This window comes from Arvicola amphibius, chromosome 1 (genome assembly GCF_903992535.2).
Source record: "Arvicola amphibius chromosome 1, mArvAmp1.2, whole genome shotgun sequence".
NCBI classification, from domain to species: Eukaryota; Metazoa; Chordata; class Mammalia; order Rodentia; family Cricetidae; genus Arvicola; species Arvicola amphibius.
Window position 1 is genome coordinate 129,613,506 of NC_052047.1, and position 21,592 is coordinate 129,635,097.

A 21,592-nucleotide genomic window follows, 5' to 3' on the forward strand; every position below is an offset into this window, starting at 1 on the left:
AGAAAGGCACCCTACAATGGTTTCTTGCCTCTACATAAACATACCAACACATACACACACACACACACACACACATACACACAGAGACTGATTTGGAACAAGGAATCCTAGGGAAGTTGGGGGCTTTGGCTAGGTGGGGAGAGCACATTCACAGCGCAGAACGCCAGTAAATGCCCATTTCTCCCCCACAGCTGTCCTAATAAAGGGTCTATTGGTGCAGGTTCTCCAAGCATTAGGATTCTACTCCTTATCACGCATTCCCAAAGACTACCTGACACCCTACATACCTACAGGCTCCTCTTCAGAATAGAAAGGACACTGAACCTGCTCCACCCAGCAACCCTTTGGTCTCCTGCAATGGAGCCTCTACTGAACCTCCCAAGACGTACACGGACAGTACTCTAAGAAGAAGTAAACTTAACACCAGTGAATGAATCTCTGCATCCACTCAGGCTCTAACCAGTCTGTCCGGAAACTGAACAAGTCCAAGGACGCACCAGCCCTAATCGTTAACCTTGTATATTCAGGGTCCCCGCCCTGCTTTTTCCCTCACTTCCAGAGCCTCAACCTCGAGGAACCTAAGAGAATGGAAATTTCTCAAGTCCTTAGCCCTCAATATTTACTGGCATAGGAACAAGAGGAAAAAAACAAACGGAAGGCTTTATAAAATGTGGAGAACTTCAGCTTCACTACTGTTGTCCAAATAGATCAAGAAACTTGACATAGTAGTTGACCATTGACTAGCCTTTGTAAAATTCGGTCGACTAGTGCTCCAGCCGGACTGCCCTCAATTATAATGGCGGCGCTGTCCCAGTTTTAGCTTCTTGCCCCTAGATATCATGGCTGCCTGGCGGTTTCACGTAGCTTCGCCTAACCCCGGAAGACCAGGGCCAGCGATTGGGCGGTGCCCAAGACACAGAGAAGAAGGCCTCCGACGGTTGGACAGAGCTGCGTAAGGCTGGTTTTAAAGAAGCCGGAGGTGGGAGCTGTCGAAAACCCGGGATCCTAGGAAAGCTGCGGTGAGCGGCGCAGGGGAGGGGTGGGAGTTGGGGGGGGGGGACCCGACAGGAGAAAGGGCAGAGAGGCGGGCGTTGAAGGAAACGTTTGAGCCATCTGGTCCCGAGCTCCCGAAAACGCGGGGCGGGGATCCAGGCAGGGCGGGGGCTTGGGGTGGGCTGTTACCGGTAGGCTGGACCTTCCGGGATTGGAGTGAATGGGGTGTCGGTTTGACAGGGTATACCCCGGCATCCTGGCTGAGTTCGTTGATGAGCTTGGGCCTCCCCCGAATGGAACTTCGTTAAGACGAAGCTCATAGTGGGAGGAGGCGAGTCGCGCGGCTTCTGATTGGAGACCCGCGCCGTAGGAGTCTTTCCACAGAGATCCAATTTAGGCGATCTGGTGGGAGGGAGGGCTGTCAGTATGTGGAGTAGTTCTTCTGGAGCCCTTGTTTGGCGGGGCGAGGATCACCGAGGAATCTAGCGGAAACGGGACCTCCCAGGACCGGGATCCCAGCGGATCCCTGAGAACCCCGGGGAGGCTTCTACAGGGACAAAGGTCCCAGAAGGCTCGAGCCGTGGGAGAGCTGTGACCTCCGCAATCCAGTCTAGGCAGGTGCCAGGCAGGGCCCAGTGGTCAAGGCTGCTGCAGCGGGAGGACCCGGCTCCGGGCGGCCAGCTGGGGGCGCCCTTTCGAGAAAAGACCCGTGGCCTACCAGGAGCCGCTAGCGGACCATGAAGGGCGGAGTCCCGGGGGAGGAGCTGGCCCTCACTCCCCCACTCCCCTGTTCCCCCTTTACCCCAGGCCGGAGCCTGGGATCCCCCAGGGACTCCCTGGAACCACCGCTTTCCCCATGGACTTCCCTGGGGACTCCAGGTGAGAGCGCTCCCCGCCCGCCTGCCTGTCTTGAGCCTGGGACACGGGGATCCTGGCGGCTGTACCCGACCACTACAGAGCCAACAACTGGTTCGGGCAACTGTCTTCTACTTTCATCTTCCAGCTCTTCTAGACAGTCAAACCTGTGCCGCCAGCCCCTAGCTCGAGCATTATGGGAAGCCAGGAGCCCGAAAAGACCGAGGCTGCAGTACTTGGGGACTCCTTCGCCCCTGGAAAAGGCCTCTCGGAGGGTCCTGGCCGTGGTGCTGGAAGATGTCATGGCTACAAACAGGGTGAGCCATTTAACTGAAAGACGCCTCTCCCTTCCCAGTCCTCCACCCCGCCCTGGCTCAGTACTAAAGTCAGAACAGATCCCTTAAGCCAGCATTCAAAGCAGTCTCCTTAATGCAAGACTTCTGCATGGTTCTGGGGTGTGCCTGTCCTCCCCGCACCCTCCACTGAGCTGGAACCATATCCTAAGTATGAGAAACTCTTCTGGCTGCCCTGCCCCCCTGGGAAGCATGCTGGTTATGTTTTTGGTTACGCGACAGAGATGTGAAAAAAGTCACTTCTTTTTCCATTTCTTCAGAGCCTGGGTTAGATTAGATGATTTACATTTCACACCTGTAGCTCCTGACTCTACTATCTCACTCCTAATTCAAGACCAAATCACTTCCTTTAGGGATCTGAGTGAATTCTAGCTGAAATCTGTCTCCTCTGTGACTTGGGAGCTCCTGTCCAGTTGGCCTCATTCCATTATTTGGTCTTTGCTGTCGTTTTGTCTTACTGAGATAGAGTCTCTCCTTTTAGCCCAGGCTGACCTGGAACTCTTCATCCTTTTGTGTTAGCCTCAGAAGTACTGGGATTATAGGCATGAGCCCAGCTTGGCTCTTTTTTTTTTTTTTTTTTTTTTTTTAACAACTCTTCCTCTCTTAGGTCCCCCTGGCATACCAAGAGGACACCTCCAGCCGGATGCATCACAACAATCATGCAGATTCTGTCTGCAGACAGTCACCAGCTTTACCACCCCAGCAGGTCAAGTGGCCCTTACAAGCCAGGTGAGTGTGGCAGGGAAGGGAATAAGCTGAGAACGCAGCTGAGCCCACTGATCCCCCTACTTCTTCTCGCAGCTGAGCCCACTGATCCCCCTACTTCTTCTCTAGGCCTCCTGACCCACTGCATTTGTGCCGAGAACCCTTAAGCCGTATCCACCAGTCTTCTCCCACCTTGAGGATAAGCTCAAGGACAGCCTCTGGCCCAGAAGAGAGCCCTTCACAGAAGGTGGACCAGGTCACCCATCCCACCCTAGTGGTGGTACTGGAAGACATCGCCAACTCCAGACAACCAGTTGAGGTATAAGAAAGTATGCTGAAGATCTCTGGGTCCAACTAGGGCAAGCATGAGGCTGGGTGAGGTAAAGGCAGGACAACAGAATTTTTAAAAATAATTTATTTTTATTTTATGTACATTGGTGTTTTGCCTGCATGTTCATCTGTATGAGAATATTGGATCCCCTGGAACAGGAGTTAAACAGTTGTGAGCTGCCATGTGGGTGCTGGGAACCGAACCTCGGTCCTCCAGAAGAGTAGCAGTGCCTCAACCACTGAGCCATCTCTCCAGCCCGCTTCACCAACCCCCCCCCCCCATTTAGTATGTAGACTTGGGTGGCCAAAAACTTGGTGTGTAGACCAGGCTGACCCAATTTATAGCCTGCCTCTACCTTTCAAGTATAGGGATAAAGGCTTGTGCCACCACCCCAATGACAACATTTTATATGGTAGACACTACCTGAATAAAGGGTAGAAGAAAAAAAATCTTTTATCTACAACCAAGCAGAGAGCTGGGGAATGAGTTAGGACATGGGGGAACAAAGATGGCTTCCTGCTTTTTCAAATCACCTCCCCTGTTTATATCCAGGGTTTGGCTGAAGATGGGCCCAGCTTCACTGTCCCAGCACAAAGGTGAGACGGCTGGGGAAGGGATTATCAAAGCTATCATCCAGACATCCAGAGCGGGGCCATCAGGATTTACTTGTCTAATCCTTTCTTGTAGCTCCTTCAGAAGTCTTACAGGCCAGGGGAAACACTGGTCTAGGAGGGACCTGGACTTGGAAGCACCCCCAACTCTTACTTTGTCCCCTCACCCCAGAGCTGAGCCTATGACAAAAATTCATCAGCCAATGCCTGCACCCAGAGAACCAGACCCTCCATTCCAGCCGTCCACTCTGCCTGCAGACCCTCCAGAGAGCCCACTACCGGGTAAGGACTTGAATAGAGGAATGAGACTCAAAAGTCTGGAATAGCCAACATAAGCTTGAAACATCAGGGGAAGAACTATGGATGGGACTTAACCCCCTCCCAGGGCAGAGCAGGATGGACAAAAATGGGATTTGGACCTCAATTTGGACCTCAGGGACTTGAGGGGGTTTTTATTTTATTTTGCAATACTGGGGATCAAATCCAGGGCTTTAGGGCATTTTAAGCAATCCTACTTCTAGGACTTTAGGATCAGGTTCACTCCTCTAGAGACAGGTTAGTGTTTGGGGAAAGAGACTGAGGCTTGTGAGGTGGTGCTTAAACACCTGAGGGTAAGGAATACCCACCTGTCGACCCTCTCCTTTCCTCAGCCCCAGATCCTGCTCTGGAGGCCCCATTGACCCCACCACCGTCCAGCCTTTTACGCCCCCGTCTCAGTCCCTGGGGCTTGGCCCCTCTCTTCCGTTCCGTCCGATCCAAGCTTGAGAGCTTCGCTGACATCTTCCTCACGCCTAACAAAGCACCACAGCCTCCACCCCCATCACCTCCCATGAAATTGGAGTTGAAGATTGCTATCTCAGAGGCTGAGCAGTCCAGGGCTACTGAGAGAATTGCATCTGTCAGCCCCCGGCCCCCTATCCGTCAGTGGCGGACTCAGGACAGTTCCCCACCACCTGCCCCTAAATTATCTCTGGGCCGAAGCTACTCCTGCCCTGATCTGGGGCCCCCTGGCCCAGGTACCTGTACCTGGCCTCCTGTTCCATCCCAGCCAAGCCAGTCCAGGCCCCGGAGACATACTGTGGGTTGTGGGGAGATGACCCGGACCCCGCCGCCTCCTCGGCCCTGTCTCCGGAAAGAGGTCTTCCCTCTTGGAGGAGTGGGAGTCTCACCTTCTCTCACTACATCTTCCTCATCCACTGCATCCACTTCCTTCTTCTGCGAACCAGCAGAACCCAGGTAGTGCTCTTAATAAACCCTCTGGAAGCCTTGGCCACAGCCTGAGCCCGGCCTCCTTTGCTCAGTAACCAGTGACAGAAGACGGGTGTATTGCTGTGTGTTTCCTTGTCCCTGACTGTTGATCATCTCTGCAGACTGGGTTCAACCAAGGGGAAGGAGTTAAAAGCCTCAAAGGACAAGGTGCTTCCTGACCCAGAGACCAAGGTAATGAATAAAGAGACGGGAGCTAGCTGAGGCCTGAGCCCATGCCTTCCCTTCACCCTTTGCCCCATTTTTGCAGACCACGGGAAAGGTTTCTGGATTCAGAATACGGAGGACGCCTGTCCGACTACAACCAAACCTTACACCAATGGGTTTGCCTCGACCAGTCAGGTGAGAGGCTCAGAGGGCAGGGAGCTACCACGACCAAGTAGTTGACAGCTCCTATCCCTCAAGTACAGCCTTGGCTCCTCTCAAGGACGTGGCCTGTGCTTAGAACTTCCTCACACGTCACTTCTGACTCTCACATGGTCCCATACCCGAAATTCAGTCAGGCTTTCCCTGGACCTTCTCAGGACCTCCTTGCTCAGGGCTTCTCAGTGCCCTTTGCTTTTGCTTCCAGATTGAACAAGAAGGAGTTCACTTTGGAAGAAATTTATACCAATAAGAATTACCAATCACCAACAGCCAGAAGGTGAGAAACTTGGAAGGTCTGAGGGCAGCAGAGGGCCGTTGGAACCAGGGAGCATGCTGGTAAACAACTCTTCTCCCTGCCCGGCCCAGGACCTTTGAGACCATCTTCGAGGAGCCTCGGGAGCGCAATGGGACTCTGATTTTTACCAGTTCTAGGAAACTCCGACGGGCTGTAGAATTTCGGGACAGTAGCCTTCCTCGATCCCGTCGACCATCACGAGGGGCCCGCACTGCAGCTGGCAGGACCCTTACTCCTAACCTGGCACCCAGCCAGGACGTGGGACGTCTGCTGCAAGAACGGCTGAAGGAGCTAGATGCCTTGCTCCTAGAGGAGGAGAGAGACTGAGAACAGCCCTGTAAGCTCTAGGAGCTCTCACTATTTGTCCATCCGTCCATCAGGGAGGGGGGAATCTCTGGGTCAATTGTATTTTTTTCTCTATATTTCTATAAAGTTTTCAATATGTTTCTGATTCCTTTGTGTCTTCAACAGAGTTTGAGACCAATTAGTTACACTGCTTCTATGTTGTTCACCAAAGGAGTGGAAAAAGGGGACAGACAGTGCCAGAGAAGAAAAAAGGGGTTGCAGACAAGGGGGTAGAGTGGTCCCTAGAGATTCCCCACCCCACTCTCGTCCCCGGCAGTACTAGGGGATCAAATCTAGACACACTACCTCTCCAGCCCACAGATAACGCTCTCAAGAACATTTTTATGGGGTGATATTTATGAAGGAAAAACAGAAACGCCACTATACACTCACTACTCATACACATCCTAGAAATTTAAAGACTGGAATAGACGAAGGCCTTAATCAAGATGGTCTTGAATTCCTTCCAAACGCTGCAATCACCCACCAAGAACAACCTACCATAGATACTTGTCCGGTACAAGTCCTATTAGGGAATTTATCAACGAGAACACAAGGTGAGTTTGTCAGGGAAACGTCCACATTACAGTAAGAGCCAGGGCCAGTGGCCAGCTAGGCTGATAAAAGGCGCTTAGCACATACACCCAGAAACCAGAAATCAATCCCCAGAACTCACAAGAAAGTTGAAGCCTCCACAAAGTTGTCCTCGGGCCTCAGCGTGCATATCATGGCACTCACACCCCTACATACATCAGGCCTACCGCCACACAATAACAATACATCGAAACAACAAAATCAAAAAAAACAGAGATCAGAGTCATATAACAGAAAGGCTTCGGAAAGTGGCCAGGGCCCTCGCTCTGGAGCCAGAATCCAGTCTGTTCGTACAAATCCCCTTAATAAAATGGAGCAAATAGCAAATATTTACCTCGAACACGATTACCAAGTGAATTAAGGCGAAAGAGTACTCCGCACACGAGTGCAAAGTGCTATTTATTGCTGAGCGCTAGAAGGGGAGGCCGCCGCTCGATGCCCGCAGGAACAGGAGCTCGGTCTCCGCCCCGCTGCTGACGCACGCTCGATTGCCGAGCCGCCCCGACGGAGGCGACGCGACGGAGCGAACCGCCCTGAGACCGGCAGGCGGGGCTGCCGCCCTGCGCCTGCGCGAAACGCCAACAGGCGGATAGGCAGAAGTCCCAACCCCTCAGAGAATGCCTCCCGGCGGCCGGCGGCCCGCCCATGCAGGCCCCGCCCCCCGGCGCCGCGCCTCGTCGCCGTCAGGAGGCGGCCAATGAGCAGAGAGCAGGAAGAGGCGGGGGGCCCAAAGGGCAGCTCCAAACACCTACTTCGGACCAGCCGAGTCACAAGACCTAGGGGGGCGGGGCCAATAGGACCGTCCAATCCGAGGCCTGAGGGCGGTTACATCCGGCACTCCCGCGACTCTGGCTCCGCCCTTCGCGTTGACGTCTACTTGCCAACCTATAAACGCCTGAGCCGCGGAGGGAGGAGGAAGGAGGCGGAGAGTGGGAGGAGGCGGAGAGAGGAAGGAGGCGTTGGCTGAGGAGGAAGAGGGAGGAGGGGCAGGGAAGTTCTGGCGGAGCGGAGGCCAGAGACTCCCGAGGAGACAACGGGAGGCTACGGCGGAGTTCCTCGCTGCTCGGCGACCTCTCCGGATCTTTCTGGACACAAGTCAGTCCGAGACGGAGGAAAGGAGGAAGCGGCTTTTATGTCGGAGGACAGTCAGAGGAGCTCTATCCGTCACCGTTGCCTCACATCCGGGGCTCTGGAGGGCAGGCTCCGCCCCCTTGCACCTTTCAAGGCTACCGGAGGCGTAGACCTCTTTAAATCCCTTTAAAGGGGTGGGCACCAAACTTGGCCGACTCCAACGCCAGCCTTAAAGGGGAAAGCTGCCGAAGCTGACAAACAGAACTCCTGTTGGAAGAACTGGGGCAAGCGGAGTTTTCCCACCTCTCGTCCCACGCAAGAAGTTCTTTAAATTCATCTTAAAGGGGAAGTGGCAGCCTGTGGCGGACTAGAAACTTAACTGCGAGCTCTTAAAAGGAACGGCCTGCTGTTTGAAAGCCTCTGGACTCTTTAAAGGGGTGGCCTCTTTCAGCCGGAGGACTTAAGACACTTTTAAAGGGGAGGTCGCGCTTTCCGCCCCTTTTAAAGGGGTGGCCCTTCCTCTTCCTCTGGGAGACTTGCCTCGACCCCTGGCACGGGGCCGCCGCCGCACTAGACCAGCCGGACACGGTGGAGTCGTCTTAAAGGGGCCGGGGGCTGGACAGTTTGAGGCCTCGCCTTAAAGGGACGGCCGCTCAGTTTTCGTCGTCGCGGCCCCGCCAGCCCTACAGGGGGGGCCTTCAGGCTTGTCGCCCCGGGGGCGGCGCCGGCTCTCTGGGCCTTGGCCTTGGGGCAAGCCAGGGGCCAGCGGATCCTGTTTTAAAGAGGAAGCCGGAGCTCTCCCGTCCCTCTGCGAACGGCAGCACCGCGCCCGCGACCCCGGGCCTTTGGACAGGCCGCTTCGGGCCCCGCCGCCTCCGGATGCGGCGCTGAGGGCCGTCACCATGGAGACGGCCGCGGCCCCAGGCCCGGGCTGGGCAGCTGAGGGGGAGCGGCGGCGAAGACGTTGCTCTCGGCGAGACCGTGATCGGGAGCAGCGGCGCCGCCGAGGTCCTGGCGGTGACGCGCCCCGGGCCTTGTTGGCCGCCCCGCGCGGCTCTTCATCCTCGTCGTCACCGCCGCCGCCCGCCCGGCCCTGGTCGTCAGCTTCGTCTGGAGAGCGGCCTGGGGGCCTGAGACGGCGGCGGCCCCGACCCAGGCCTCGACCCCCGAGACCGCGAGCTCGGAAGCGGCCTGCCGGGTCGGGCAGCCGAGGAGAGGAAGAGGAGGAAGAGGAAGAGGGGCCCGCAGACGACGGGGAAGCCGAGGAGGAGCCTGAGGAGGAGGAAGAAGAGGAGGAAGACTTGATCGATGGCTTTGCCATCGCTAGCTTTGCCAGCCTTGAGGCCTTGCAGGTGTGTCCCGATAGGAATTGGGGGTCTTTGGAGGAGAGTCAGAAGGGCAGAGAGAATGATACAGCCCTCGGAGCGGATGGCATTGAGGGGGCAGTGGTGACACCCCAAACCAGAGCAACCGGCTCCTCTGGCCTGGCTTCTGCCCCACCCTGGGTGGGAGGAGGTAGAGCTAGTCTCTGGGGACTACCTAAGTTACCCTGACTGAGAGGCAGTGAGTAGCTTGGTCACCCTTAGTTGGGGAGCTTTCCTTTCTCCAACCACTTCAGTCCCACCTCCTCTTCTACAGAAGGATGCATCTCTTCAGCCACCAGAGCGACTGGAACATCGGCTGAAGCATTCTGGGAAACGGAAGAGGGGGGGCTCCAGTGGGGCCACTGGGGAGCCAGGGGACAGCTCAGAACGTGAGCCTGGCCGGCCCCCTGGGGATAGGCCCCGCAAATGGCCCAATAAGCGAAGACGGAAAGAGGTGAGCCTGTCCCAGATCCCAATCCTTCAAAAGTCTTCAGTCAGAATATCATTCGAGTAGGTTGGTTTTAGCGTGAGCATCAAAACTGCCATTCCTAAACAGTAGTCCAAGTTCTAAGAGCAGAGAGGAAGCCAGAACAAATTGGACAGCAGCCCCCCCCCCCACCCAGAGCAGGCCTGACAAAGACTTGACTGCAGTCAAACTCGCTTGCTTTTGCTTGTGCTGTGTACTACAAACATGCTGATAATTCAAGACTCATCAAAGACACTTGACACTTGGTTGAATTGTAAATAAATTAGATGTCCCTGCCTTTCCCTCTAGCTGGTGACAGCCTCTAGGGAGAAAGAGACAGTCAACAAGCAAACACCTAGCCTAGTTTGAGCAGCTGTACAAGGCAGTGATCCTGGAGCAATCTAGAAGTGCTGCAGAAACCCACATGAGGAAGCCACTCATTCTGTCTGGGGGATGGGCAGCAGGTTGTGGTTAGGGAAAGCCCCCTAGAATGTCTTGGGCCCCAAAGTAAGAGTCAGAAGTTTGCTGAGGAAAGAAATGAAGAAAAGTTGTTTTGAACAAAATATAAGATGTGAGAACCTGGTGTATTAAGAAGATAGTAAGAGCATTGGGAATGGAGGTGGGAAGCACCCAAAAAAAAGCTAGAAAAAGTGACTGAGAAGATTGTAAGTGTCCTTGAATGCCTTTTTGGGAGTTGTGGCTTTATACAGTTTCCTGGCCAGTCAGCCTCCCTCACCTCTGGACTCTGGTCTTTCTCAGGCCTTCTCCCGTCACTCTGTGGAAGCTGGATATATAGTAAGTGCTATCCACCTATAATGGCCCCTCCCTTCCCCCTTGGGTCCCACTCCTCTTCTGTCTCCTGATATCTCTCTCTTTCCTTCTCAGTGTGACGCAGAAAGTGATCTGGATGAGAGGGTGAGTGTTGGGTGGGCATTGTTACAGATGTTTAAATGGTCTGAAGCCTACAGATCTTCCATAAGTAGCAGACATCCTTCCCCGGGGTGGGAACATGGTTACATGGAACAGGATTAAGTTCTGAGGAGGAAGGGAGGGAGAAGGAGGTGTTGGGGTGAGGGATGATGCCACAGTGTGTGTGTCAGAGGACAGCTTTCAGAAGTCAGTTCTCCTTCCACCATGTAGGTTCCAGGGCTGGAATTCAAGGCATCAGGCTTCCCAACAAACACTTTTACCTGCTGAGTTACCTGCTGGCCCTGGTTTTTTATTTGTTTGGCTTTTGGGTTTTGGTTTGATTTGGGTTTTTGTTTGATTGATTGGTTGGTTTGGTTTTTGTTTCTCATTTTAGTTTGTGTATGGGTGTTTGTCTGCATGTATGTCTGCGTATCACCTGTGTGCAGTGCTTTAGAAGGCCAGAAGAGGGTATCAGATCCCCTGGAACTGAAGTTACAGACAGTTGTGAGCCTCCACGTGGGTGGACCTTCTGGAAGCCAGGGCTCTTATATGCTGATCTTTTTCTCCACACATAGACCCCACCCTTCCACCCATTATATTTAATGGTGGACTTGGCTAGGTAATCAGAGAATTGCAAGTTTGCTTATTGATCAAGCATCCTTCTCAGAACCTTTGACGCCTCCACTAGCTTTCTCCAAGAGTCCAAAGTGAGTCTGGAACTGAATGGTCCTTCCTATGGCCATCAGCTTGTTTGTATAATTTGAGTTTTGCAATGAAGATACCAGACCATGGTTGATGAATGCAGATGCTCATCCTGTAAAGGTATATTTCACTTTCCTTTTTTTTTCCCCCACCTCAGAATAGGGTTTCTCTGGACAGCCTTTGCTGTCCTGGAACTAGGTCTGTAGACCTAGCTGGCTTCAAACTCTCAGAGATCCACCTTCTGCCTCCCAAGCACTAGAATTAAAGGCATGCACCACCACCCAGTCTATTTCAGTTTCTTATTAGTGATTTTTGGAAAATAATGTGCCCTTGGAGGTAATGTCTTACCTCTTTACTCCTATAAGTAGCTACTTTTATACAACCTAATGCGTGTGTGTGTTTGTGCGTGCATGCGTGCGTGTGTGTGTTTCTTTTAAAGTTTTTAAATGGACTCTGGTAAGCCAGAGGGTTATTATGGTCCACCTAAGGGGATGGTCCCTATCCAGTTCTAGCTAATTATTGTCATGTTAGAACAGGGGACCATTGTCAAAAGGCCCTCAAGTCTGTTTTAATAAGGATTCTTCCAGCTCTGAAAATATAACCAATTTAAAGGTGTTGTGGATTTTTTTTCTTCCTCTTTTTTGTTACTATTCCCAAACCATACAGATTTGCAGGCCAGATAGTGTTTTTTAAAGATTATTTTATTAGGACCAGACATGGCGATATTTACCTTTAACCCCAGCACTCAGGAGTCAAAGGCAGCTAGATCTCTCTGACTTTGAGGCCAGCCAAGGCTACATAGTGAGATCCTGTCTTAGAACAAGCAAAAATATTATTACTTTTTAACTGTATATGTATGTGTGTGTCCATACAAGTGAGTACAGATGCCTGCAGAGGCTAGCGGCTTTGAATTCCCCTGAAACTGGAGTTAGAGGTAGTTGTAAGCTGCTTGACGTGGGTTAGGACTCTAACTTGGGTCCTCTGTGACAGCAATGCAAGCTCCTAACAACTTAGCCTTTCTGCAGCCCTCCAGCAGTCAGTCGTAACTGACATTTTTCCTTTGATCTGCTGTCAGCTCAGCCATCTCTGCCTGGCATAGCAGATTTTTGGCCTCAGTGTACCACTTCCTTCTTTAAGCCCCCTAAAGTGCACATTCCAGTGGATCATAGCTAGGCTGATGAAACAGATTTGCCACCACCACCAGTTCATAGCAGGCTCCAGAGGCTTAATTACCTAACCTTCCTCTACCTTTCTCTCCCAGGTCTCCGATGATGACCTCGACCCTTCCTTTACTGTCTCGACCAGCAAAGGTTGGTCTAAGGGCTGGGGTGGAAGCATGAAAGGGACACGGGTGAGCATGAACCTCCGCTGAGCATGTCTACCATCCTGCTCTCACAGCCTCGGGTCCTCATGGCACCTTCAATGGGAACTGTGAAGCAAAACTGTCTGTGGTCCCTAAAGTGTCGGGCCTGGAGCGGAGCCAAGAGCAGCCCCCAGGGCCCGACCCGCTGCTAGTGCCTTTCCCCCCAAAGGAACCACCACCTCCACCAGCCCCTCGGCCTCCTGTCTCATCCCCTACACCCTTACCAGCTACCCCCAGTCTGCCACCCCCACCCCAGCCCCAGCTGCAGCTTCGGGTCTCACCCTTCGGCCTCCGGACTTCTCCCTATGGCAGCAGCCTGGACCTCAGCACTGGCAGGTGAGTGTGCAGGGTCTGGTCTGATCTGGAAGAGCTGCATTCTGTAACAGGGACATGGGATGAGGTCTAACTTGGGAGAAATTGGAAAGTTGGAGTGACACTGGGAAAATAAATTGAGATTACTACAGGGTTTAGCTGAGCCCTTTATACGTTCATGTACAGGGGAATCCACTTGTGCCTTTTCAGAACTGTATTTCCTGGTGAGAACTTGGTGGAAGGTGCATCTACTACAGATAATGTTGGGAGCATACTTTGGGAAGTGCTGGCATGATGATTAACAAATGCTGACTTCGGTGTCAGTTGGACCTAGGTTCAAATTCTTGTTCTGCCACTTACTGGCTATGTTTTTTGACAAATCATGAGAGCCCCAATTTCCTTATGAAATGAAATAATAATAGTACTTCTTTCTTAAAACTGTCTTGAGGATTGATTCTGAGTGAATGCAGTGTTTCCCAAAGTGTGTACACTTGTCATTGGGGGACATGGAGTGATTTCAGGTCTTGGCCTGGTAAACTCTAAAATATTTAAAGTTAGCTGCTTTAGGAGAATATGATGATACCTCAGCTTTTTGATTTAACGTGTTACTGCTTAGGATAAGGCCTGATAAAAGTGAGTTATGTTATAGAAAAGGAATTGGTATAGTACAGATGGTTGCATGGCTCCAGTAGCACTGGGGAAGGTGATGCGACATGTTGGAGACTTGCATTGGCTCCTAAAGCAGATGCCAGAAGTTGCTCTACAGTAAGTACTCATTAAAGGGTAAGAGTTAATGACACTACTTTTATGGGTTCCTCACTGTTGTTTGTCATCATTGTTAGTATTGAGAAAACTAAGGCTCAGAGAGGGGCAGTGACTTGCTCAAGGTCACCCAGGGTGTTAATGGCAAGATGGGCATAGAGTTCAGGCTACCTGATTTGCAGGACAGGATAATGTGGTACTGCTTCCTCTGTCTTAGGATGATAACTTTGGTGGCCCATTGTAATTAAGCGTCAAAATGAATGTTCTGTTTTGTGCTGTGGTTGAGTCAGAAAAAGGAAAGTCATATGGCAAGAGATAACAGAGGCATCTTTGTGAAAACCAGATCTAAAGAGGAGAAGGGGTTGTTGGGTGTGGGAGGCATCTCATCCTGAGACTGGGTTCTCTGCAGGGAGTCCATGGGGGCCAAGTTCTACCATCTCCCATATTGGAGAACCAAGGCCACAGCATCACCCAGGCTTCTGACCCACCTCCTGTTAGAGCTAGCACCTCCCACCCCCTCACTCATCTCCCCACTTCTCTCCCCAGCTCTTCACGGCCGCCCCCCAAGGCCCCGGCCCCTCCCGTGGCTCAGCCTCCCCCCTCATCATCCTCTTCGTCCTCCTCCTCCTCATCTGCCTCCTCCTCGTCCGCGCAGCTCACCCACCGGCCCCCGACGCCCTCACTGCCCCTGCCTCTATCCACCCACAGCTTTCCTCCCCATGGGTTGCGCCCACCACCACCACCCCACCACCCCTCCTTGGTCTCCCCTGGCCCCACCCTGCCCCCACCCCCACCTCTGCTGCAGGTGCCAGGGCACCCTGGGGCCTCAGCCGCTAACGCCCTTTCTGGTGAGTTTGGGGTCCTGGCAGGGTGGAGTGGTGGGGGGCCATGGCCCCAAGCATGGGCTCAGTTGGCTTTGGCAGGGACCAAGGGCCTGCGGAGGGAGTGGCTCAAGGCTAAAGGGAAGGCCAGTTCACCTGGGCCCAAGGAGGCTGACTTGGTGGCACCAGACATTAAAGCCTTCTTCCCCTCCCCTCCCACAGAGCAGGACCTGATCGGCCAGGACCTGAACTCTCGCTACCTGAATGCCCAGGGTGGCCCTGAGGTGGTGGGGGCAGGGGGCTCGGCCCGGCCCCTGGCCTTCCAGTTCCACCAGCACAACCACCAGCACCAGCACACCCACCAGCACACCCACCAGCACTTCACCCCCTACCCCCCGGGCCTGCTGCCTCCCCACGGCCATATGGTGAGCTCCTCCTTGGGCTGCTGATGAGGCTCAGAGGCCTAAGGGAGGGTGTCTCCTGCAGGAGAAGGAAGATCCTGGGTCCCTGGCTGGCAGCTCACTCTTCCCTTCTCTTCCCTAGTTTGAGAAATACCCAGGAAAGATGGAAGGCCTTTTCCGACATAATGTGAGTGTGTGTGAGGGTGTGTGATGTGTGGGAATGTATGTATTGGTGGAGTTCAGTCTTCAACTCCAAAAGCAAGAACCTTAAGCTTGGGAAAGCTCTTTGGGGGTGTTAGGGTGGATTCCAAAGATGGGTAGATCAGATCTGGGCTGCACCTCCACTCCCTGCTTGGACTAGTGCCCTTCTCTCCACAGCCGTACATGGCCTTCCCTCCCGCTGTGCCCGGGCTCCCTCCCGGTCTCCCGCCAGCTGTCTCCTTTGGCTCCCTGCAGGGGGCGTTCCAGCCCAAGGTGAGCTCCTGATCCAGAAACTACCACTTCCCATCCCTTACAGACATTATGGACCCCCCCATACCTTCTTCCCATCCCCCAAACTGTAGGCTCCTGCCCCCCTTCTGGACCCAGGTTTTTGCAACGCCATGCTCCCTCTCCTGTCTCATCACCCATCTTAGTTTTAGACCCCTTTTAACTTGGCACTGGATCTCCTGTCTGATCCCTACACTCCCCTTTCCCAGAACACGAACCCTGAGCTGCCACCACGACTGGGGCCAGTGCTGAGCGGGCTCCCCCAGAAGGGAACACAGGTGAGGGGGGACAGGTCAGGCCCTGGGGGAGTTGGAAGGTATATTGAGGGGAGAGAAGAGTTGACTAGAGAGGAGGGTGAGTCACTGACTCTTCCCTGCAGTCTACCCTGAGGAGTCTAAGGAAAGGACTTTTGTATAATAAGTCTGTGCAGGCATGAGGAATAAAAGGTTGAGGATATCGTCCCAACAATAATGAATGGGGCAGTAGTTTTGTATTTTGGTTTTGTTTGGTGATACCGGAGATCAAACCTAGGGCCTCATACATGCATTCTGCTACTGGGCTGTATCTCTAGCAAGACACTGGTTTTTACAGTGATTTTCCAATATAAATCACATGATTCCCTCCTACCCACAAGTGGCATCATATCAGGAAACAATGAAAAAATAAACTTATAAAGTGACCAGAGTTGTTCCCCTGCTCCCCACATGTCTCAGACTTCAGGGCTCTGAGAACACTGTAAAATATGTACTGAACATGTTTCCTGAAGGATAGACTAAGCTTTCTGACTTCCTTAAAAGGTCCCTTGCCTAGGAATCCGTGTTGCGTGGAGGTGTTATAGGACAGGCTGCTCTCTGGTAGAGAAACCTCTCCTACCGAGCCATCCCAACAGGGACCTCCTTAGCATCTTACTCAGAAACCTGATGTAGAGAAAGCGACGCCTAGAGTGGGAGAAGAAATGGGAAAGGAGTATTGTCACTGCCAGGAATGATCGGAGGGAGCCACAGTCTCGGAGATTTGTGGGAAGGGTACTGTAGAGGTGTGATACTCAGGTCAGTAAAGAGGTCTGAATCGCCTCCAATCTCTCCTTTACCATCCCCAGATCCCTGATCATTTCCGGCCACCTTTGAGGGTGAGTTTGGTGAGGATCTCAGGCTGCATGAGGCTGGGGGCTGGTTTCAGGGTGTTTGGCTGAGGGGGGTGGGGTCCTGCTTGGGAACAATTAAGTTCAAGGTGTAAAGGCAGCCAGATGTAAAACAATAGAAAGTACAGGGCTTTAAGTCACAAACTGGTCTTAGATATAACTGGCCATGGGACCTTGGGCAAAACAGTTTAGCTCTCTGAGCCTCAGTTTCCTTAGGCTTTAAGATTAATCTAATCATCCCTCAGTGTGGGGATGATGATTGAGGATGCTGTGTGGCAAGGCTCGGCCCAGGGCCAGGCCTGGAATGGGTGGTGAGTGAACATTTTTCCTTCCCTTTCCCTTTGGTCATCTGGGGGCGACAGAAACCAGGAAAGTGGTGTGCCATGCACGTGCGTGTGGCTTACATGATCCTGAGACACCAGGAAAAGATGAAGGTACTGGGACTGGAGGGCTCGGGAAAGTGGGTCTGAGAGGCAGGGGTCATCTTAGGTAGTGACCTTCAACAAAGCTCAGAAAATTTTTTAACAAGAAGCCTTTTCTCCTGTCTCCATCATTGGTGAGCGGTTCTATGCACCTGGGTTCTCTGCCTAGTTTGGTGTGGTTAGAGAACATGCTAAAAGAGGTGGTAGAAAGTACCTAAGTCACCTTCTGGTACTAGCCAGCCCTTGGAGGGAAGCTAGGGGTGAGAGAGTAAGAGCCAAGGGACAATCTAAGAATAATAGGATAAGAAGGAAAACTAAAGTCTAGATCAGACCTAGCTCCTCACTGCCCCTCTCCCTATGTCCCATGCAGGGTGACTCCCACAAGCTTGACTTTCGGAACGACCTCTTGCCCTGCCTTCCGGGGCCCTATGGGGCCCTGCCCCCTGGGCAGGAGCTCTCCCACCCGGCCTCCCTCTTCACTGCGACTGGTGAGTCTGGCCAGCCCTCTCAGAGCCTATAGCCCCAGTGTCCACCTTGCTCCCACTCATCCTCATCAGAATCTCCCACCTCTCTGCCCCAGGAGCCGTCCATGCTGCAGCCAATCCTTTCACAACAGCTCCCGGGGCCCATGGACCCTTCCTGAGCCCCAGCACCCACATTGGTAAGAGCCAAGAAAATTTTGGGCTTTCCTTCACCCTGTTCTTAACATGAGAGTAGAGATGAAAACCAGACCTAAGAAACTACTCAAGTTGGGTAGATAGGATTTTATTTGCTTTGTGACCTTAAGCAGTCACTCTCCCTACTCTGAGCAGATTCCCTCTTCTGTGGAATGCGTATGGAAGGGTGTGATGGTCCCACCCTGCTGCTGCTACTTCTGTCTCTGAAGTAGTCAGTGATAGAGGATAGTGTTCCACCTGAGAGAGTGGAGGAGAAAGATTGTGCAGGCTCAAGAGAACATGGTGATTGGCCTAGGGAAGTTTCCTGGGAAGATTTAACCAGACTATAGGTGGACCCAAAAAAAAAAAGTTGACCCCAGATAAAGGTGTTTCTGGCTAGAAAAACTAAGGATCCCATGGAGGGGTAGGCTAGTTAATTCTGACAGATTGTGGCTATGTATGAAGTAAGAATCAGGCTGAGAAAATGTTACAGATAGGGTGAAGCTGGCAAAAGTCTTCAGGCTAGTAGTTTGCTACAAAATTGAGAGCTGCCAAGAGGTTTCAGATATCTGGAGTTGGTACAGATAAGAATTTGACTTTTGGCTGGGCAGTGGTGGTGTACACCTTTATTCCCAGCACTTGGGAGGCAGAGGCAGGTGGATCTCTGTGAGTTTGAGTCTAGCCTGATCTACAGAGCGAGTTCCAGGACAGGCTCTAAAGCTACACAGAGAAACCCTGTCCTGGGGGGGAAAAATTGACTTTTATAGTTTGAGATGCCCCAGGCTAATGATACTTTATAGCTAGATGACTTTTGGCAAGTCATTTCACCTCTCTGAGCCTGTTTTATCATTTGAAAGTGAGAATTGTCCTTTTAAAGAGGCTAAACAACAGTGTTTGACCTGGCACAAGAGATGCTCAGTAGGGCTGGAGAGATGGCTCAGTGGTTAAGAGCGCTGCTTGCTCTTCCAAAGGTCCTGAGTTCAATTCCCAGCAACCACATGGTGGCTCACAACCATCTGTAATGAGATCTGGTGCCCTCTTCTGGCCTGCAGGCGTACATGCAGAATACTAAGAATACTGTATACACAATAAATTTTAGAAAAAGAAGTAGCAATTATTAAAAAAAAAAGAGAGATGCTCATAAATGGTTGTTAAAACTAAGTCACTGCTAGCTTTTTATACACGCCTTTAATCCCAACACTGGGGGAGGTAGATCTCTGTGAGTTCCAGGCCAGCCAGAACTGTGTAGTGAGACCCTGTTTCAAAGAACAAATACCAAAAGTCTAAGCCACTAAGGACTCCAGCCTCACTACTCACCTGCCTCTTCCCCACCATTTCTTTGGGTCTGCTCAAAATTGACTGCCCTGTTCTCTGACCAGTTTCCCTTTCCCCCCACAGATCCCTTTGGGCGTCCCACAAGCTTTGCCTCATTGGCTGCCCTTTCCAACGGGGCCTTTGGAGGCCTGGGCAGCCCCACATTCAGTGAGTGCTGGGTAGGGTGGGAAAATGAGGGGTGGGAACTGCAAAAGTGGGGCTATATGCTCAAGCTGGGCCTGTGAGGTTACTTCTGTGGAGTGTTCCCCCTCCTGGCCCCTGTCACTTTCTACTTTACCTTCTACCAGACTCCAGCGCCGTCTTTGCCCAGAAAGAAAGTCCAGGAGCCCCACCAGCCTTTGCCTCCCCACCAGACCCATGGGGCCGCCTGCACCGCAGTCCTCTTGCATTTCCTGCTTGGGTCCGACCTCCTGAAACTGCACGGACACCGGGCTCAGACAAGGAGCGACCTGTGGAGCGAAGAGAGCCCTCTGTCACCAAGGAGGAGAAAGACAGGTATGTCCTCTACATAACTGCAACCCTATGCACTGCAGCGCTGTCAGCCACAGGAATTCCTTCATTCTGTTCCCTTGTGCCTGCCCACCTACCCCACCAGGGACCTCCCTTTCTCACGGCCCCAGCTGCGAGTTTCTCCTGCTACTCCTAAGGCCAGGGCTGGCGAGGAAGGAGCCCGTCCAGCCAAGGAGTCTGTGCGGGTAAAGGAAGAGCGGAAAGAAGAGGCTGCTGCTGCTGCTGCCGCCGCCGCCGCCGCTGCAGCTGCTGCTGCTGCCGCCGCTGCTGCCGCTGCTGCAACCACTGGGCCTCAGGGCCTTCACTTGCTTTTGGAGAGGCCCCGGCCACCCCCTTTTCTTGGCCCTAGTCTGCCAGAGCGCTGTGCAGGCTTCTCAGAGCCGGCCTGGTTGGCAGGGCCCCCACGCCTGGCCAGGCCACCACGCTTCTATGAGGCAGGTGAGGAGTTGACTGGACCAGGGGCCATGGCCGCTGCCCGCCTCTATAGTCTAGACCCTGCTCATCCCCTGCTCTACAGCCGTTTGGCTCCTCCACCACCACCTACTGCAACTCCAGGAACCCCTCACCTTCTCAGCAAGACCCCACCAGGAGCCCTTTTGGGAGCACCACCACCTCTTGTGCCCGCTCCCCGGCCCAGTTCCCCACCTAGGGCCCCTGGCCCAGCCCGGGCTGACAGGTGAGGAGAGGTGAGGGGCAGGGGCAAAGCTCCACCCCCTTTCCCCATTCCTTGTGACAAAGTCCTAGGGCTGAAGTTTTTAAGCCAGGGTTGGAAGGCAAAGGTCACAATCTCATGGCCATCTCTGAAGTCATGGACCTGGGAGTAGAATCCCCAACCCCCCCTCCCACAAGGTCAAGTATCTCGTGGACTGTGGGATCACTGGGAGGACAGAGGTCATAAGCCTCTAGAAAGAAGTGTGTGTGTGAGTGTGAATGTGTGAGTGTGCACACGTGTGCGCCTGAGGGGGTTATTTCAGAGGTTATGGCTCATGATCTAAGGTGCACCATGCCCCCTCTAAGGGCCTCTAGGCCCTTGGCCTGCCTCCCCAAGGGCTCACTAAGCCAGAGGCCAAAGTGCCCCCCTCCCCTTCACCTAACACCCAAGTTCTCATGCCCTCTTAGGGCTGAGGAAGGAGGAACTAAAGGAAAAGGGGCTCCATGTACATATTTATCACCCCTTCCACAAATCTCCCCAGACCTTTTGTACATTTTTACAGGGGTGCCCCTCCCAACAATCCCCTTCCTGGTTAATTAAATCCTCAGACTGGTGCTGTGTTCCTAGCCTCTGGCCTCTCTGTAGGGGGAGGGTGTCCCAGGGGAAGAGCCTGGAGGGGACAGGCAGGAATCCAGGGCTTGACCCTGGGTGTGTGGGGTCCATCAGGAGGTAGATCAACAGGGAAAGGGACCTAGAATCTAGGCTGGAGGGAAGGGCAAACACTATTCGGCTGTCAGCCCAGGTTCCCCCAGACTTGTTCTATTCATTCTGTGTGGCCCACTACTCTAACAGACTCAGCCTTCAAGCCTCAGACTCCTCTTAATGGCTAAGTTCCTACCACCACCCTATTTCCAAGTGCCCTCAGGACTCCTGGGCCCTGTTCCACAGAACCCTGTCCCAAACTAAGGGAGAGGTGGCCAGAGAAGGTCACCATGAAACACACACCAAAGAAGGGGGTTGGTTCAGGGATGGGCAACACAGGCAGCTTCTTCAGCAGCCTCCCAGCAGCAGCCCCAGCCTTCCCAAAGCAGCAGCACCTCCAGGCTGGGGCCTAACTAGAAGGCAGGGCTCAGTTTAACAAGACCGGAACTTTGACTTTTTCCCCAGTGGGGCTTATTCTGTAATATGACTTGCGAATATTTATATAAAAATGAGTGTTACAATGAGACACCCCCACCCCCTGGCTCCTCTTTCAGTCTGTGTGAGTTGTCTGGCATGGGTTGGATTGGGTCCCAGAATGAGGACAATACTGGCCATGTCCTCCTGATAGAGGGTTTTTTTTCTCCTCCCTCCTACCTGGGGAGTTCTGCCACTTCTGAATGGGTGAGTTGGTTAATGATGGTTGTTGACGTTTTCAAATACATTAGATTCAAACAATGTAGAAAGACATTGAACCATCCACAGGGCTAGTCAGTTATTTGGTGTGTGGTCTCTTTGTTTAT

At 52.9% G+C, this 21,592-nt stretch overlaps 2 protein-coding genes and 1 long non-coding RNA gene across 4 annotated transcripts; 2 read left to right on the forward strand and 1 right to left on the reverse strand.

The window, feature by feature from the left end:
• The first annotated feature begins 834 nt into the window (after positions 1-834).
• On the forward strand, positions 835-6,226 carry Prr14 (proline rich 14). Of its 2 annotated transcripts, none has more exons than XM_038326871.2 (12): positions 835-1,019; positions 1,801-1,872; positions 1,997-2,165; positions 2,809-2,930; positions 3,036-3,225; positions 3,790-3,833; positions 3,925-4,130; positions 4,499-5,084; positions 5,219-5,288; positions 5,365-5,456; positions 5,686-5,757; positions 5,847-6,226. In XM_038326871.2, the coding sequence occupies exons 2-12, from the start codon at positions 1,850-1,852 to the stop codon at positions 6,100-6,102; spliced, it is 1,830 nt and encodes a 609-aa protein (XP_038182799.1). In that variant the 5' UTR covers positions 835-1,019; positions 1,801-1,849; the 3' UTR covers positions 6,103-6,226. The 2 variants fall into 2 exon arrangements, with proteins under 2 accessions (XP_038182799.1, XP_038182809.1); XM_038326881.2 differs by lacking the exon at positions 835-1,019 and adding an exon at positions 1,188-1,607.
• Positions 5,702-8,133, reverse strand: LOC119812319. Its single transcript, XR_005285070.1, has 2 exons — positions 7,049-8,133; positions 5,702-6,081 (listed from the first exon to the last, which is right to left on the reverse strand). It is a non-coding gene; the product is annotated as an uncharacterized LOC119812319 (long non-coding RNA).
• Fbrs (fibrosin) lies at positions 7,646-21,318 on the forward strand. Its single transcript, XM_038326851.2, has 18 exons — positions 7,646-9,137; positions 9,424-9,603; positions 10,375-10,410; positions 10,501-10,530; positions 12,488-12,536; positions 12,625-12,925; positions 14,210-14,511; positions 14,707-14,909; positions 15,028-15,072; positions 15,264-15,359; positions 15,584-15,652; positions 16,474-16,503; positions 16,878-16,949; positions 17,308-17,425; positions 17,518-17,598; positions 18,992-19,075; positions 19,216-19,423; positions 19,524-21,318. The coding sequence occupies exons 1-18, from the start codon at positions 8,688-8,690 to the stop codon at positions 20,116-20,118; spliced, it is 2,949 nt and encodes a 982-aa protein (XP_038182779.1). The 5' UTR covers positions 7,646-8,687; the 3' UTR covers positions 20,119-21,318.
• Positions 21,319-21,592: the final 274 nt, after the last annotated feature.

What these genes read in the sequence shown, in the direction of transcription:
- Prr14 (XM_038326871.2), top strand. Translation starts at nt 1,850, where the DNA reads ATGGACTTCCCTGGGGACTCCAG. An exon ending in TTCACTGTCCCAGCACAAAG is followed by an intron (nt 3,834 to 3,924) that starts GTGAGACGGCTG and finishes CCTTTCTTGTAG; the next exon opens with CTCCTTCAGAAGTCTTACAG. An exon ending in TTCCTGACCCAGAGACCAAG is followed by an intron (nt 5,289 to 5,364) that starts GTAATGAATAAA and finishes CCATTTTTGCAG; the next exon opens with ACCACGGGAAAGGTTTCTGG.
- Fbrs (XM_038326851.2), top strand. Translation starts at nt 8,688, where the DNA reads ATGGAGACGGCCGCGGCCCCAGGCCCGGGCTGGGCAGCTGAGGGGGAG. An exon ending in TACTGTCTCGACCAGCAAAG is followed by an intron (nt 12,537 to 12,624) that starts GTTGGTCTAAGG and finishes CTGCTCTCACAG; the next exon opens with CCTCGGGTCCTCATGGCACC. An exon ending in TGCCTCCCCACGGCCATATG is followed by an intron (nt 14,910 to 15,027) that starts GTGAGCTCCTCC and finishes TCTCTTCCCTAG; the next exon opens with TTTGAGAAATACCCAGGAAA.